The 15225-nt window shown below is 34.3% G+C and overlaps 1 protein-coding gene across 18 annotated transcripts in view; it reads right to left on the reverse strand.

Moving 5' to 3' along the window:
• LOC129718965 (peripheral plasma membrane protein CASK) overlaps positions 1 to 15225 on the reverse strand; it is a 692936-nt gene that overhangs the window by 18454 nt on the left and 659257 nt on the right. For 5 of the 18 annotated variants that reach the window (XM_055670234.1, XM_055670250.1, XM_055670233.1 and 2 more), the window contains 3 exons: positions 6673 to 6778; positions 6472 to 6610; positions 5551 to 5727 (listed from right to left, as the gene is read on the reverse strand). In XM_055670234.1, the coding sequence (XP_055526209.1) occupies positions 5551 to 5727; positions 6472 to 6610; positions 6673 to 6778 (422 nt within the window). The remainder of the gene's footprint in view (positions 1 to 5550; positions 5728 to 6471; positions 6611 to 6672; positions 6779 to 15225) is intronic. The other 13 variants (XM_055670247.1, XM_055670245.1, XM_055670246.1 and 10 more) reach the window with 5 other exon arrangements.

Here is a 15225-nt window from a genome sequence, read left to right on the forward strand (position 1 = left end):
GTGCTGGGCATGCTTTCCCAAAATGCTGTTGCCTGTACCAGCATGTTTTTTTTCAAGATAACAGTTTTAATAATAGAGCAATTTACAAAAAAGGCAACCATTTTTATCGACCATATTAGATCTGACTGAAACATTGCACAGATTTTCTAATGGTAATTTGGTCTTCTTAGTAAAAATATATACCGTAAGGGAACATCCATAAATGACGTAGCATTCGATTTTTCTAGTTGTTCTTTTTTATCACTGTTTTGTCTGTTTAGAATCATTTTATTATTTTATTGTCTTTCCTTGCTCATTTATGATACATTTTTTGTTTTTGATTATAAAATTAGCAGAAAAAATAATTGTCATGGATGGAGGGATTTGTTATAAAGCTCCGTAATTATCTATAGGGGGTACGACTTTCTGACGAAATGCTACAATGGAGGAGGGGGGTTAGGCAAAAAAAAACTAAATAAAGCTACGTCATTTATGAATGATCCCCAAGACAAAACTACACGTAGTTAGCTTAACTTTTATATTTTTTCGAGCTTAATGAAATAAAAACCAAAAAAGGTAAATTTCAAAAAAAAAACATTTTTTTAAGTTTTTTTGAGGTGTATATTTTTTTGGAAGGAGAAAATTATCATTTATAACTTTGCCGAAGATTTTATATTCATTAAAAAAACATTTCGGCCCTAAAAATATTTTTATCGTTGATATGCACTCGGCTCAATAAGATTGGGTCATGTCAGTCTAGGTTTTCTTTGTGATAGTGGGAAAACTAACTTGAGGAGTATTTTGTATGTCGAGTGCATATTAACGAAAAAAAAATTTTTATAACCAAACCGTTTGCTTGATCGATACAGTGGTGCTTATTACGAGAGTCACCTAAGTGAGGAAAACGTCGCAAACTGACACTTGCCGTGAATTCTAGGTTATTATGAGTGTCATATCACTGAAGTGAAAACGTCGACGTTTCGAGTGGAATTATTTCACGAGCATTTTGAAAGGTGAAATAATTCGTGCCTCAAAGCGGTCAAAGTTTCAATTTTTTGACCGATGAAAAAAAAAATGCACAGTAGTTCATGAATTGTCGAAACCAAAAAAAAAATTTTTTTTTGATGCCAAATGTCTTAGAAATGTAAAGAACGTTGGTGATATCTAAAAAAGTACGGAAAAATTGCCTTTCTGGAACTTAGAAATTTTTTAACTGGGAAACATTCTCATTACACTTTTCCTATTCTCAGTTTCACTTCACTGTCGATCTCACATAACGGAGATAATTTTTGTCACCTCACGTGAGGTGGAATCGGGAATAGGTCCCAAAAAGTGAAGTGAGCGTGAAAGTGAAATATATTTCACCGTGAAGTGACTCCCGTTATAAGCATCAGTACTTCGGCAAAGTAGTAGATCATAATTTCGTCTTTCAAAAAAAAAAAGTATACACTGTTAATATAATCTGAAAACAGAGTTTATTTAAATTTGTTCAAATATTTGATTAATAATATTTTCGTGGTTTTCTCTTATTTTTTTTTGTCTAGAAGGACAAATTTAATGTCTTCAACTTTGTCGAAGACATCAAACTCATTGAACAAATTAATTATTTTTCTTTTTCTTTGGAAAACTTGAACTTTTTGACGTACGACTACGTCTTTGTTTTTTATGCTTTACATTTTGTAAAATTAAAAACGGAACTGGCAAATGTTGCGTCGGATTTCAAACGATTATAGCGAGCGAACGGTTTAATGCATCTTAATCATTCATTTATCGGTGGATAGATAAAATGACAATTGTTTGATATAATGTTTAACATTGTTGCTTTACTGCTTAATGGGGAAAATAGGTGGAAAGATCCAAGGTCAAGCTTTTCCATACATTTCCCTCGCTATTGCCTAGCTTCCCGAGCACGGATAACAATAACGTGGACGGAATAAATTCCACTGCTTATATATTGTGATCCAACGAAGTGTTTTGTTTCGTTTCTCCTTCTCGAGACTGCGTGGCCGCGCCTTCAATGCAGAAATCTACGCTCAACTCGATACAAAAGACTGCGTGTAGAAAATTCAGCTTCACTCTTGTTCGTCACACGGTACCGAGTGGAATATGGCTGTTAGAGGTAAGCGAGAGCTGCGTACGAGTCAACTTTCAGGCACTGCGGAACATTTCACCTTTATTCTGCTAGCAACAGGTACCATCGTATGCTGCAGGAGTTATGAGAGTTTTCACAACTACTACTAGTGTGGAATTATCATGTATTTCTCAATAATCATTTTTCGGTTGCCTACGAACAGTTTATCGCAGCAAGATATAACCCTCATTTTAAGAAATTCCACTGCTAAATTGGGTGATTTTCCGGTTCCTCTGTATCCAGTCGAACACCGTTATCGATCCAATATCTATAACGCAGATTTAATCTAGAACCAGAGTAATTTTCGCAACAGAAAGGCGCAAATTTTCTTTTGGTGCTCATGACAATAATTCAGTAGTATTGAAGGTGTTTTGTTTCGTTTCTCTTTCTCGAATATGCGTCGCTCCGCCTTCATCGCAAAAATCTACGCTCAACTCGATGCAAAAGTCTGCGTGAAGAAAATTCAACTTCATTCTTGTTCTTAACACGATAGCAAGTGGAGCCCTGTATTAGATACACGGTGTATAACAGGCGTAGTGAAATATGTAAAACAAGAATTCGAATCAATATTTATATTTGTCCTATGTCACCATTTCATACAATTTCTAGGGCTGTATAACTTGTAGTATTTGTTTATTAGCTATCATCGTTTAGTCAACCTTTCCAAGTTTCAATTTGAAAAATAAGATTGTTTTTAGATTGTGTTTTTTTTTAGATAACTAACTTTAAATTTTTTTTATTTTTTTCTTGAAACCATTTTGTATACTATTTTGGAAGAGACAAAATTATTATCTTCAACTTTGCCGAAAAGTTACACCGATGAAACAAACCATTCTGGCTCTAAAAGTATTCTTAATCATCAATATCATTTTAACAAAAACCTCAATGATAAATTAGTCACGATTAAGAAAAACTCGAATAGCCTTTAAAAACATCTGTGCAATATTTCAGCCAAATCAAAAAAATGACAATTAAAAAATATATATTGAAATTGGGACATATTTTCTTTTTGAAGTTGTTCAACAATCTTACAGCAGATGATTAAATTCTCTGTTGCCAAAGGTTGTTACGAACTTTTTAAAAAAGCTTTACCTTCGAGACATCAAAATAGTCTAGGCTTATGATAGCAAATGGGACGGGAATATTCTGCCAAAATTTGCTCTATTACTAATATACACTAAGGTCGCTTTTTACGCGTTTTTTTACGCGGTTTCCGGAATTCACGCGGTATTTTTTTGCGCGGATTTCGGTTTCCCTTCACTCGGAATGCAGAATTAACGCTGGTTTTTTTTGTATCCCCCGCGTAAAAAGCGACTTTAGTGTACAGGATATCACAGCAGCCGGTTAGTGTTTACTCGTGGCAACCGTGTTAGTTCCATAGGAATTTGACCTAGAATTTTTTAATCAATTTTCGGCGCTGAGATAATGCTACTGACATAATGATAACTGACATGTCTCAAAATTGTCCATCATTTTATCTATTTAACGTCATAATGATAACCGTCCATCGTGTGATTATACAGTAATCATCATTTAAAATCTAACATGTCACTACAAAATGTACCTCAGTAAAATGAAACAAAGACATAGTTCTTCGTCAAAAATATAAAAACGACATCAAATTAGCTTTCAATAGCCAAAAAAAAGTTGAAACCAAACAAAAACTCGATTGTATTTAAAGGTAAAAAATGTCAAAAAATGGCAAAATAGGTGGTCGACAAGAGAAAAGTGTCAACAATTTTTGAAATGCTAAAAATGTGTATAATTTCAAAGATCTCAAGTATGCACACCTCATGTACGCAACCTTTTTTGATTTGGCTCAAATTTCGTGGAATTGTGATTCAAGTCATTTTGTAAAAATCTCAATTTTGGTGCCGATCGGTTCGCCCTTCGCCCCGTGAGACCCTCCCCTTTTTTGAAAAAAGTGCAGTTTTTAGTCGAAAGGTCTTGTTTTCTTTCGACTATAGCTTCAAAAGCATGATATCTAGAAACAAATTGATACATGGATTTTGAAGAAAATTAGTCGAGGATTCCAAAAAAAAATCAATTTTGAGTAACAGCGTTGCCAGATTTATAGTTTTTGTATTAGAAAAATGAAATTGCATCTTTCGTGAAATGAGAATATTTTGATTGCAAATTAAACAATTCCATTGTGTTTCTGAGAAAAGTTTACATAAAAAACACTTATCACCTCGAGGTATTATGAGCAAAACTCGAGTTATAGCATTTCTCAATAGTATTCTGCTAATATCTCCGAAACTAGCTTGATTATGGACATTCTGCATAATGTAATTTGAAGAAAATTATTCAAGAAATCCGAAAAAAGACAATTGGGATCAGCAGTGTTGCCAGATATGTTATTTTTACAGTTGAAAAATCAAATTGCATTTTTCGACCAATAAGCATATTTTGATTTCAAACTCGATAATTGCATGGTGTTGCCGAGAAAATTTTATCCAAAAAAACACCTTCAACGTAGAGGTATTATGAGAAAAACTCGAGTTGCAGCATTCTTAAGAAACTTTTATATTTTCAATTTGAATCCTTATTTTTGAAGGTCACATAAAAGCAAGAAAAGTACATTTATTTGTTGGCGCTACAAAACCCCTATCCTACATAGGATTTTTGCATAATGACCTTCAATCAATCATTTCACAAAATTTAAACCAAATCTGAGGAGGTCGGTGACACGTTTTTCTTACCACCCCATGTATTTTCGGTTGAATCTTTAGACCCCTCGGCCAAAAAAATGACCCATTGGCCGAAGAGTCCACCATTCGGTACAAAACTTTAGATTTTTAAGTTTCAACCCAAAATAAATTGACTCACAAATTTTGGTTAAAATCAGAGATGCATTTTCTCAGACAGTTGAGTTAACCCCTATAGAAAACATATATTCAACCCAATTCGTAGAAACCATTGACGGGATGAAAATGAGTATTTACTCCATTCGTTCGTCATGATTCGGTTGTTAACTTTTCGATTATTGGCCTGATAATCATCAGCACTAATGAGCCAAAACAGAGTAGAGATATTGATAGTCAACTTTTCAACACTTACTACATACTTTATTAGATAAATAAATGCATTGATATTAGACAGTAAAATTGAATAAATATAGCATACAAGAGAAGGCAAAAAACGTGAACAAAGCGGTAATACTGGCATGGACTGGCGCTACTGGTAGTAAGCAATTATTGGTAAGCCTATGCTGAATATTGGTTTTTACGCCTTTAAGGCTAGCTAGTTATATTATACTCGAATAGTGGAGAGCTACCAGCGCGGATGTGGTACAAATGTTCTGGGGAAATTCTAGCTTGTAACGGAAACTAATTCAAGAGTAGAGACAGTAGACAGCGCAAAAACAAAGAGAGAGAGCGAGCGTTTTTGTGTTTTTGTTTTTTTTTTTGGGTTGTTGTTTTGGTCAAAATGGCTAGTACCTGTAGATCCGTCACATCCTTCTGCGTGCGCCGAGCAACCGGGCCCTACCTCGCCTATGTGTGGACATTTGCGCGGACATGAAAGTGAGTCGAGTTCGGAACGGCGTTGTTTTAGGTTAGTGTGTATTTTCGCAAGAAATGGCATTAACAACGAATCGGGAACAGTGGCTAGTGCGTCTGGAGTTGAGGGGGTGTGCGTGTGTGTTTTTGGTTTGTTTGTTTTTTTTTTTCGTGTGCAGAACAAAAGGTTTAAGGGGATTAATTCCACGACATCGATTAGGAGGAATTTTTAAATTTTGATGAGATTCTATTTACAAATTGATCGATGGGTGAAAGATGAGATGAGAAAAAAGGAACTCATTCACACACACAGCAAAATCAAACCAAAACAGAACTCTTAGAACAGTCTTAGAACTTGGCAAACACGTAAACAATTGGGAAGCTAGAGAAAATGACACGCACACACTTCGATCACGAATACGATTTGCGAATGGGGGAATAACTAACGCTACTGATGATGAAGGACACAGTAATTTACACGTTAACAATTACGGAAATTTGCATACATTCCGGTGAAAGATTTATTGTAGATTTTTCTTTTTCTTCAGCATTCAGATACTGTATTTTCAGTTGAATGCTCTTGCACGAAGATTCGAATCCTTTTCTGCTTTACTGATTTTCCACTGTCAGTTCCTTGCAGTACGCTTGTTAAAAGTCTTGCAGTGAACCGGAAAAAGTGCGATGCCAAAGTTTGCGCGACAGGCGTTCAGCAATCTCAACGAAATGTATGCACATTTTCCCCAGACGAATTAGGGTGAATCATTTGAGGATACACGTATATAGAGATAAAACACACGAGGGATGGGTGGTGATTAAACGAATTACGGCAACACCCGACCGGAGCAGGTGCGGCCCGCTTACCTTGTTCCTTGTGAGTTTTGTCCGCCGACTGGCAGGCGATGCGCCATTCCTGTAGCTCTGGCGAGGGTATTAATCCGGCCGAACCACCGGCGGCATCGTGACGAGCCTGCCACCAGTGATGGTCGTCTTTGCTTATAATCTGTGCAAAATCAGTGTCTTAAAATATGCGCTAATTTGATCTGGTTTACTACAATCGCTTACCTGCAGTATGTCACCAACGCGGAAAGCTATCCCAGCCTGGGCGCACGGAATCAGCTCATCATCGAGCGGGTCGTAGTCGAATTGGGCACGAACGAAAATCTGATCAACCAGGGGGGTGGAAAAAAGTGGTTCAGAGAAGAAAAAACACAAATGCCAGTTAATAGAGTTGCTGAGCCGTTTCAATTACCAACGTTCGTATATTCAAATTAAAAGTACTACTGCTCTGGCCGAATAATTCTTCAATTATCACAAACAGAAATGGATGAAAAACGATAACATTTAAATGTGAATGATGAAAACGGATCCGGATGACCTTTTTTGACCCCGAACCCAGCCACTGTGCAGCCGAAATAACAGATGAAAGGAAAGTCAGAAACGAACTCACATCCGTTCAGTGTCGGAAGCTACAGATGCTAATGAAGTCCGGCACCGGAATCGTTGCACGTAATCGGAAAAATTTAATATTCTGCTGGACGTGTTTTCTGACCTGACACATCGTAATGGAAAAACATCCCCGCTGCTGGTATCGCAGCTAATTGGCAATAATGCAAAAGGCAATCAGCGTTCGGTAACCAAAACCATGAAGCACCGAGAAGAGTGAAAGTGCACAGCCTAAAACACGAAAGCAAATGAACTTTTGTACATAGCATGTGATCACGCCCACGTCCGGGGTGGAAAAGTTAGTCGGATTACAACCAGCTTAGCAACCGGTGGTGTAATTCAGAAATTGATAATGACGATCTGGTTAACCCCTTGGACTATTGAACTATTTTTAGCTACAGCTTCACCTCACCTTTAAATGTAGTGCGGTATTTACGTGTGTCTCTTATTATTTCTCATACTAATTTCGAGCAGAGTGGATTTCTGTTTTACATTAGGAGATTATTGGAAACAAAAATCGGAAAAACATGTATTAAATTTTAATTTTGATTTAAATATATATTTAATCTATTTAAAACTTTGCTATTTCATCAGTGACAATTAGACTTCTAACAAGAACACCATTTTGTGGTATGTTCGGCTCTTTAAACAGGAAATTATTATTGTTGTACGAAAAGAAACCAAGATCTAGCTTTACCTTTCATAAAAAAATGTTTATAGGGGGGAAAAATTTCCTAGATTTTTGGTAATGAATTTCTTGTTTGTACTTCTCGCTTTTGGTAAACTTTCCAAGTAAAATACAATGATTAGTATTGATTATAAAATTTTATTCAGGTACTTTCGAAGTTCAAGTTGCGATCTTCGAATTCACTTTTTAATGCATACTTTTATTTTAAATATATCATAAAAGCATAATAATTTCGAATAAACAAAGGTTAGGCTATGTTTCGAGGCACTCTCAAAACTGCTCTCGATCTTTAAATTTCTTTTAATTAAGCGTTCAGCATTACTGTTTGTTAGAAAGTATGGGGAAAATTGACTTTCGTATTGCGCATAGAAGTAGGGTTCAAATGCTTCGCCTTTTCAAAAAAGATCCCATGAAAAATTTCAGTCAACCGCTTTTTTCTTTTATGAATCAAAAAAAGCACAGAAAATGTCCAATTTAATTTTTTTAACCAAATGTCTTAGCAATGCATAAAACTTCGAGATACGTTGTTGTCTCAAAAAAAAAAAAAAACTCCCGACTCCCGGAAATTCAATTGAAAAAATATTTTGTTTCGTGTATCTTGACGACTTATGCATCATCTAAGACTTTTGGAAACAATTTTTTTCGATATCGAAAACTGTAGGGGAAAGTAGGTAAAGACGGACACTGCGGGTAAGATGGACACTTTTAATATTTCACAAACTAAAATGTATTATGATAGTTGATGATGCGAATACCTTCTTTATAGTGTGTTAATGCTTTTGAGTTGCATCATCGGTTTTCAGCAAGCAAACTGTCAAATTTGTAATTAAAACAAAAAATATTTTCGTGAACGCGCAATTTGATGTAATTTTTATTCCACGGAAAATAGTGAAAAACTCGTGAAACTTACGTGTTTTCATTTGTTCACAATAGTAAAGTGATTAATTAGTCTTTCCCCGGTTTTCTCTTTTACTTTTTTTATTTCACACTACCGAGCGTTGATGCTTGCGAGTTTTCTCACACACACTCTCGCTCGTGTACTTTCCCATTCGCGAGTACCTCCCTTTCTCGCGAGCACAACCAGCGGAGGTGATTTTTAAGACCGTCAAAACGCATTATGACGATTTTTTTTTTTTTTTTTTAAAGGGGGGATTTGTTAGTAGCTTAAGTATTTATGATAAATATTAGTAAATAATGAGTATGTGTGTCCAATCACAAATGGTGACTTCTCAACACTGTTAGAAATTTGTAATTTTAATTGTTAGGATTTGTTTGCTTTCGCAATTAGGACTTATCATTCGTAGGGATTTAAACCTACTTGTCAGAAAAGGGGAAGTAAACTTACAACTAACTTAATTGCTAACTTATTGGCTATAAAGAGAGCTTATCGTAGCAATTGAGGATTGCAACGATTTTTGTCGAAAATTGTTAATAATTTTATTTGACATAGCTTCTAATGGTTCAACACCAGTAAGTCTATGTAATTCGAGTGTACCAAACCAAGGAGGACGCTTCAAAATCATTTTCAGAATTTTATTCTGAATCCTTTGAAGCGTTTTCTTTCTTGTTGAACAGCAACTTGACCAGATCGGTACAGCATAAAGCATTGCTGGTCTAAAAATTTGTTTGTAAATCAAAAGTTTGTTCTTTAAACAAAGTTTAGAATTCCTGTTAATGAGAGGATATAAACATCTCGTATATTTGATGCACTTGGCTTGTATACTCTCAATGTGCTCTTTGAAAATAATATCATAAATTAGTCCCAAGTACTTAACCTTGTCGGACCAACTTAAAATAACCCCATTCATCTTGACAACGTGATTATTGTTTGGCTTGAGGAAAGAAGCCCTAGGCTTATGCGGAAAAATTATCATTTGAGTTTTAGAAGCATTGGGAGAGATTTTCCACTTTTGCAAGTAGGAAGAAAAAATATCTAAACTTTTCTGCAATCGACTGCATATGACACGAAGACTTTTTCCTTTTACGGAAATGCTTGTGTCATCGCAGAACAATGACTTTGTGCATCCTGGAGGCAAATCAGGAAGATCTGAAGTGAATACGCATTATGACGATACGGAGTGACAAGGCACGACGAAGCGGAGTGGCAAAAAGAATATTTCGACGAGTAGGCAGGGATGCCACATATACAGATTTATCAGTTCTTATACAGATTTTTTGTGTATTTTTCATACAGATATCTGTATATACAAATTACAGATTTTCTAGAAATAGTACAGAACTATACAGTTTTTTTTTTAATTTCATGAGGTCGCGAAATGAACTTTTCGATATAGTTGAAAATCGAAAATGAACTCAAATGCTATTGAGCGTGTTAGAGTTTTCATTATATTTATATGTTACGCGTAAACGTGTGCATAAATGAGTCAATGAACAAACTATGTTGCGTTTTTTTCTTCTAAGGGATATGTTGAGTAAATATGCAGAATTTTATACAGATTGAAATATCACCAAGGAGATTTCCTGAGATTCGAAATACAGATAAAAATGTGGCATCACTGCGAGTAGGTATTCCGATACCCTACACGTTCAAGCATGCGATTCTATATAGATTTATCATCCCACTTTCGGCTGTCGGTGCACGATGCAAAACTGCTTGGCATCAGTTCAGCGATTGACAAACCGCATGCGTGAGTCGGTGAACGAAGCATTTTCGTTTTCGGGCACCTTTTTTTCAAGCACTCCTAGTCAAGTACTCTTATTCGAGTACTCGCGTACTCGGCGTGAGTAAAAAGATAGAAGAGAATTTGCGAGCGGTTGTATGCTGGCTGCTGCTCTGGCAAGTGCGTGAATAATAAAGAGTGTCTCGAAGGTGTGTGTGCGAACGACTGGAGAAGCGTAGCACACATCTATTTCTCAAGCAGAAAGGAGTGGATATGTTATGCTTCTCGCTCGTTTAGCAACGCTGGTTAGAACAGGCCATATAGGCGGAGAATTTTCCCCCTTATCGAAACCCATCCTCTCGGACTGTTCACGTGATGTATAGATGGACTCTAATAACGAGTAATGTATGGCCATCACTTAACACATAAATCAGAAGAATGCTTAACGTACTTAATGTACTACGTCTTTTTTGTGAGTGTCCACCTTTACCTTCGTAGTGTCCATCTTACCCACCCCAAGTGTCCGTCTTTCCCAACCATGTCAAAAAACAGCAATTTGTAGTCTTATTTTTGAAGACCCAAAACACATAAAACTTGGAGGAAGTTCACTAATACCAAAAATGATTATGAAAACAAATGACCTTAAGTTTCAATTTGTATGACTACTGCGATCTAAATAGCAATACCTAAGTAATTATTTAGATTAAACCTTAGGGTGTCCGTCTTTACCTACTTTCCCCTATGCTTTTTTCTCATCGATCAAAAAAGTGACCGCTCCGAAGCACAACTTCCCATCCGATTGGAAAGGCTAACCTAAACATTTTGACTTTTGCTAAGGACTTGTACGAGCTGAGATAAAAACTATGACGATTGATCAAATTCTACTGAAACCCCAGAGAAACGATTTTTTCTCTATCTTGGCTTTAAAATCTTTTTCGCTATTCTTTGTTTTTTTTTTCGGTGGTCGTTGATTCTCCCACGGGAAACAAGGTGTCTAGTATCAGCATTTTATTCTGGCTCGATTATCCGGGATTCAATTATCCGGAATTTTAAACTTGATTATTCGGATCTCGACTTTTTGTTCTTTATACATAGACTTCGCAGCCAACTGTTAAGTGTACAGGATAATTGCGGGGCTAGCGCTTTGATCCTACTGACACTAACAGTCTCTCCTGAGCCGAGACTCGAACCTGCCACGACTGGCTTGTTAGGCCGGATCGTACTTCGAAACCAGCTGGGAGAGTTCGCAACAACAATTCGCATTGATCTCGAATTAACCATTGTCTGAACTACACAACGGCTAATTTAAACAGCACGTGCGTTGCTCGGTTAGCGGTATCGCCAATGATAGCAGGAAAACACTTTATCTTTTACATTGTTCTCTCCTATTCTCTCTCTTCAATACTTTTTTTCCTGATTTCTCCATAATTGGACCGGTTTCCCTGTTTAGGTAATCTTTAGTGGTTTTAATAAATAAATAATTTATTTTCAATTTTTTTTAATTTTTTTGCAGGAAAAAATATTTTTTTTAAGAGTGTATATTTTTTTTGTAAAAAATTACAATAACAAAATTGTAATCTACATATAATTTTTTAATTTTTGATTTTTTATTTTTTCAACATTTTCTACATTTTTGAGTTTTTACAATTTTTATTATTTTTTAATGTTTGCCAATTTAGTTATTTTCATCTTTACGTTGGTTTTATTATATATTTATTCTTTTTATTAGTGATATTTATTTGTTTATTTATTTCATTTGATTTCATTCATTTGTTTTATTCTTTTTATCATTGTTATTATTTGTATAATTTTCGTTTTAATTATTTTGATATGTATTTTCTCTGTAGTGTTTTGAATTTTTTATCACTTCCACTATTTTAATTTTGTATCTTTTTTTCATCATTTTTATACTTTTTTCTATAAAACACGTAAACGCAATACAATTTTTATTATTTTAATTCTTCCACATGACCAATCCCATATATTATTTCTGAGACTGAAACCGTTGGCGCAAACTTTTGTTGCGCCAAAATGGTTTCAATTCATGAATACCAGGCAGGTTTTCGAGAGGGACTCTCCAATTTCCACCCTGCGATAGATCCCACTAAGTTCAGGGCATAAAACCAGCACACTCACCGTCTGTTTGTTGATTTCAAGGCGACGTACGATTTAGTCAGGTGCAATGAGCTGTAGAGATAATGCTAGAAAATGTTTTTCCGACGAAACTGATAAAGCTAATTCGGATTATCAATCGCTTTCGTGACGTTGGATGGACTGAAGAAAGGGTACGCGCTTTCACATGCTCACATGCTTCTTGGTTTTGCGGATGACATCGATATAAATCATAGAGCTGTGGAAGAGGCCTCCAGGCCCCTAAGAGAGAAGCGGCGAGGTTGAAGCTCACTATCGACTCTGTTAAAACAAAGTACTTAGTAGTCAGCAGAGAACGTGGTGGTGCTTGTGATGTTGGTGCTGAGGTAGAACTAGATGGGGAAATCTTTAAAGTGGACATATGACAGAGACGTGAGCCGCGAAGTCAAATGACGAGTTGCAGCTGCAAAGAAGACTTTCTACGGACTACGTACCCATCTTTAGTCCCGTAGTCTACAAACCCGCTCAAAACTAGCACTTTATAGAACGCTGATCCTCCCGGTTGTCCTTTGCGGTCATGAATCATGAAAGCTTAAGGAAGCTTATCGACAAAAGCCTGGTGTTTTTTAACGTAAGGTGCTACGTTCGATACTTGGCGGCAAATTAGAAGTTGGAGTTTGGTGTAGTAAAGTAAAGTAAAGTAAAGTAAAGTAAAGTAAAGTAAAGTAAAGTAAAGTAAAGTAAAGTAAAGTAAAGTAAAGTAAAGTAAAGTAAAGTAAAGTAAAGTAAAGTAAAGTAAAGTAAAGTAAAGTAAAGTAAAGTAAAGTAAAGTAAAGTAAAGTAAAGTAAAGTAAAGTAAAGTAAAGTAAAGTAAAGTAAAGTAAAGTAAAGTAAAGTAAAGTAAAGTAAAGTAAAGTAAAGTAAAGTAAAGTAAAGTAAAGTAAAGTAAAGTAAAGTAAAGTAAAGTAAAGTAAAGTAAAGTAAAGTAAAGTAAAGTAAAGTAAAGTAAAGTAAAGTAAAGTAAAGTAAAGTAAAGTAAAGTAAAGTAAAGTAAAGTAAAGTAAAGTAAAGTAAAGTAAAGTAAAGTAAAGTAAAGTAAAGTAAAGTAAAGTAAAGTAAAGTAAAGTAAAGTAAAGTAAAGTAAAGTAAAGTAAAGTAAAGTAAAGTAAAGTAAAGTAAAGTAAAGTAAAGTAAAGTAAAGTAAAGTAAAGTAAAGTAAAGTAAAGTAAAGTAAAGTAAAGTAAAGTAAAGTAAAGTAAAGTGAAGTAAAGTAAAGTAAAGTAAAGTAAAGTAAAGTAAAGTAAAGTAAAGTAAAGTAAAGTAAAGTAAAGTAAAGTATTACATAACATCATTATTTTTATTTTTAAAATTATAATATTGTTATCTTCTTTGATTTTTTATATCTCTCACTGTTAATAATGTATTTACTATTTCAAAGTTTTTGTAATGTTGGTAACATTTGTAATATCCGTGTTTTTATAATTTTTGCAGTTTTTGTAATTTTCGTAACATAAAACTACAAGATTTTGTTTCCCGTTGTCACTTTTCGTCATTTTCGTTTTTTTGTCATATTGTTCATTTTAGTGTTTTTGTAATTTTAGTCATTTATATTATTTTTGTTATTTAGGCGTCGCACGCAATCTACGTTATGCCAAAAATCCAGATTTTAGAGCCCCTCCCCCCCTATGTAATAATAAGTAACGTTCAATATGACTTCCCCCCTAAAATTACGTAACGCTAAACCCTCAAAAATTTTTGATTTCAAAAGAAAACCACTGTTACGTAACTGTTTCAACTATCCCCTCCCCCCATATGTAACAATAAGTAGCGCAAATTTAACCCCCTCTCCCCGTTCAAGCGTTACGAAATTTGTGTACGACGCCGTTTGTCATTTTTGTCTTTGTTTGTCATTTTTGTCATGTTTGTCATGTTTGTCAGTTGTGTCATTATATTATATGTTATATTTATTATTTTTGTCATTGACGATTTTTGTCAGTTTTTATTTTTGTCATTTTTTTTGAAATTTTTGGTATTTCTGTTATTTCTGTTATTTTTGTAAGTTTTGTAATTATTGTTAATGTTTTTGTTGTTTTTTTAGTTTTTTAATTTAGGTCATTTTTGTCAATTGTGTTTTTTTTTCATTTTTGTCATTTTAGTCGTTTTTGTCATTTGTGTCATTTATTTTATTTTAGTATTTTTTTTACATTTATGCCATTATCACCATATTCATTTCCTTTTTGTTAGTCACAACAATGTTTTTTTTTTTTTTTTGTTATCTTATTACATTTAATTAGAATAAAAAAAAAATGTTTTTGTTTCTAATTTTTCAATTTTAGGTAATACTTGTGTCATATTTGTTATTTTTGTCAATTTTTTTCATATTTGTCAATCTTGTATTTTTTGGCATTTTTTACTTTTTTGTCTTTTATGTCATTTTTGTCATATATGCTTTTTTAGCCATTTTTGTCATTTATGCCATAATTGCCATACTTGTTTCATTTTTGTCATGTTTGTCGTTTTTGTTTATTATTTCATCGTTTTTGTTTCTTTTTATCATCTTTGTTATTATTGTTATTTTTTATCATTTTTGTCCTATTTGTAATAGCTGTTTGTCATTTTTGTTGTTTTTGTGATTTTTGTAATTTATGTCATTTTTTTCATATTTGAAATTTTTATCATATTTGTTATTTTTGCCATTTTTGTTGTTCTGGTGATTTTTGTAACTTATGACACTTTTGTCATGTTTGTCAGTTGTGACATTTCTGTTATTTT

Source organism: Wyeomyia smithii, chromosome 1, assembly GCF_029784165.1.
Source record: "Wyeomyia smithii strain HCP4-BCI-WySm-NY-G18 chromosome 1, ASM2978416v1, whole genome shotgun sequence".
NCBI lineage: Eukaryota > Metazoa > Arthropoda > Insecta > Diptera > Culicidae > Wyeomyia > Wyeomyia smithii.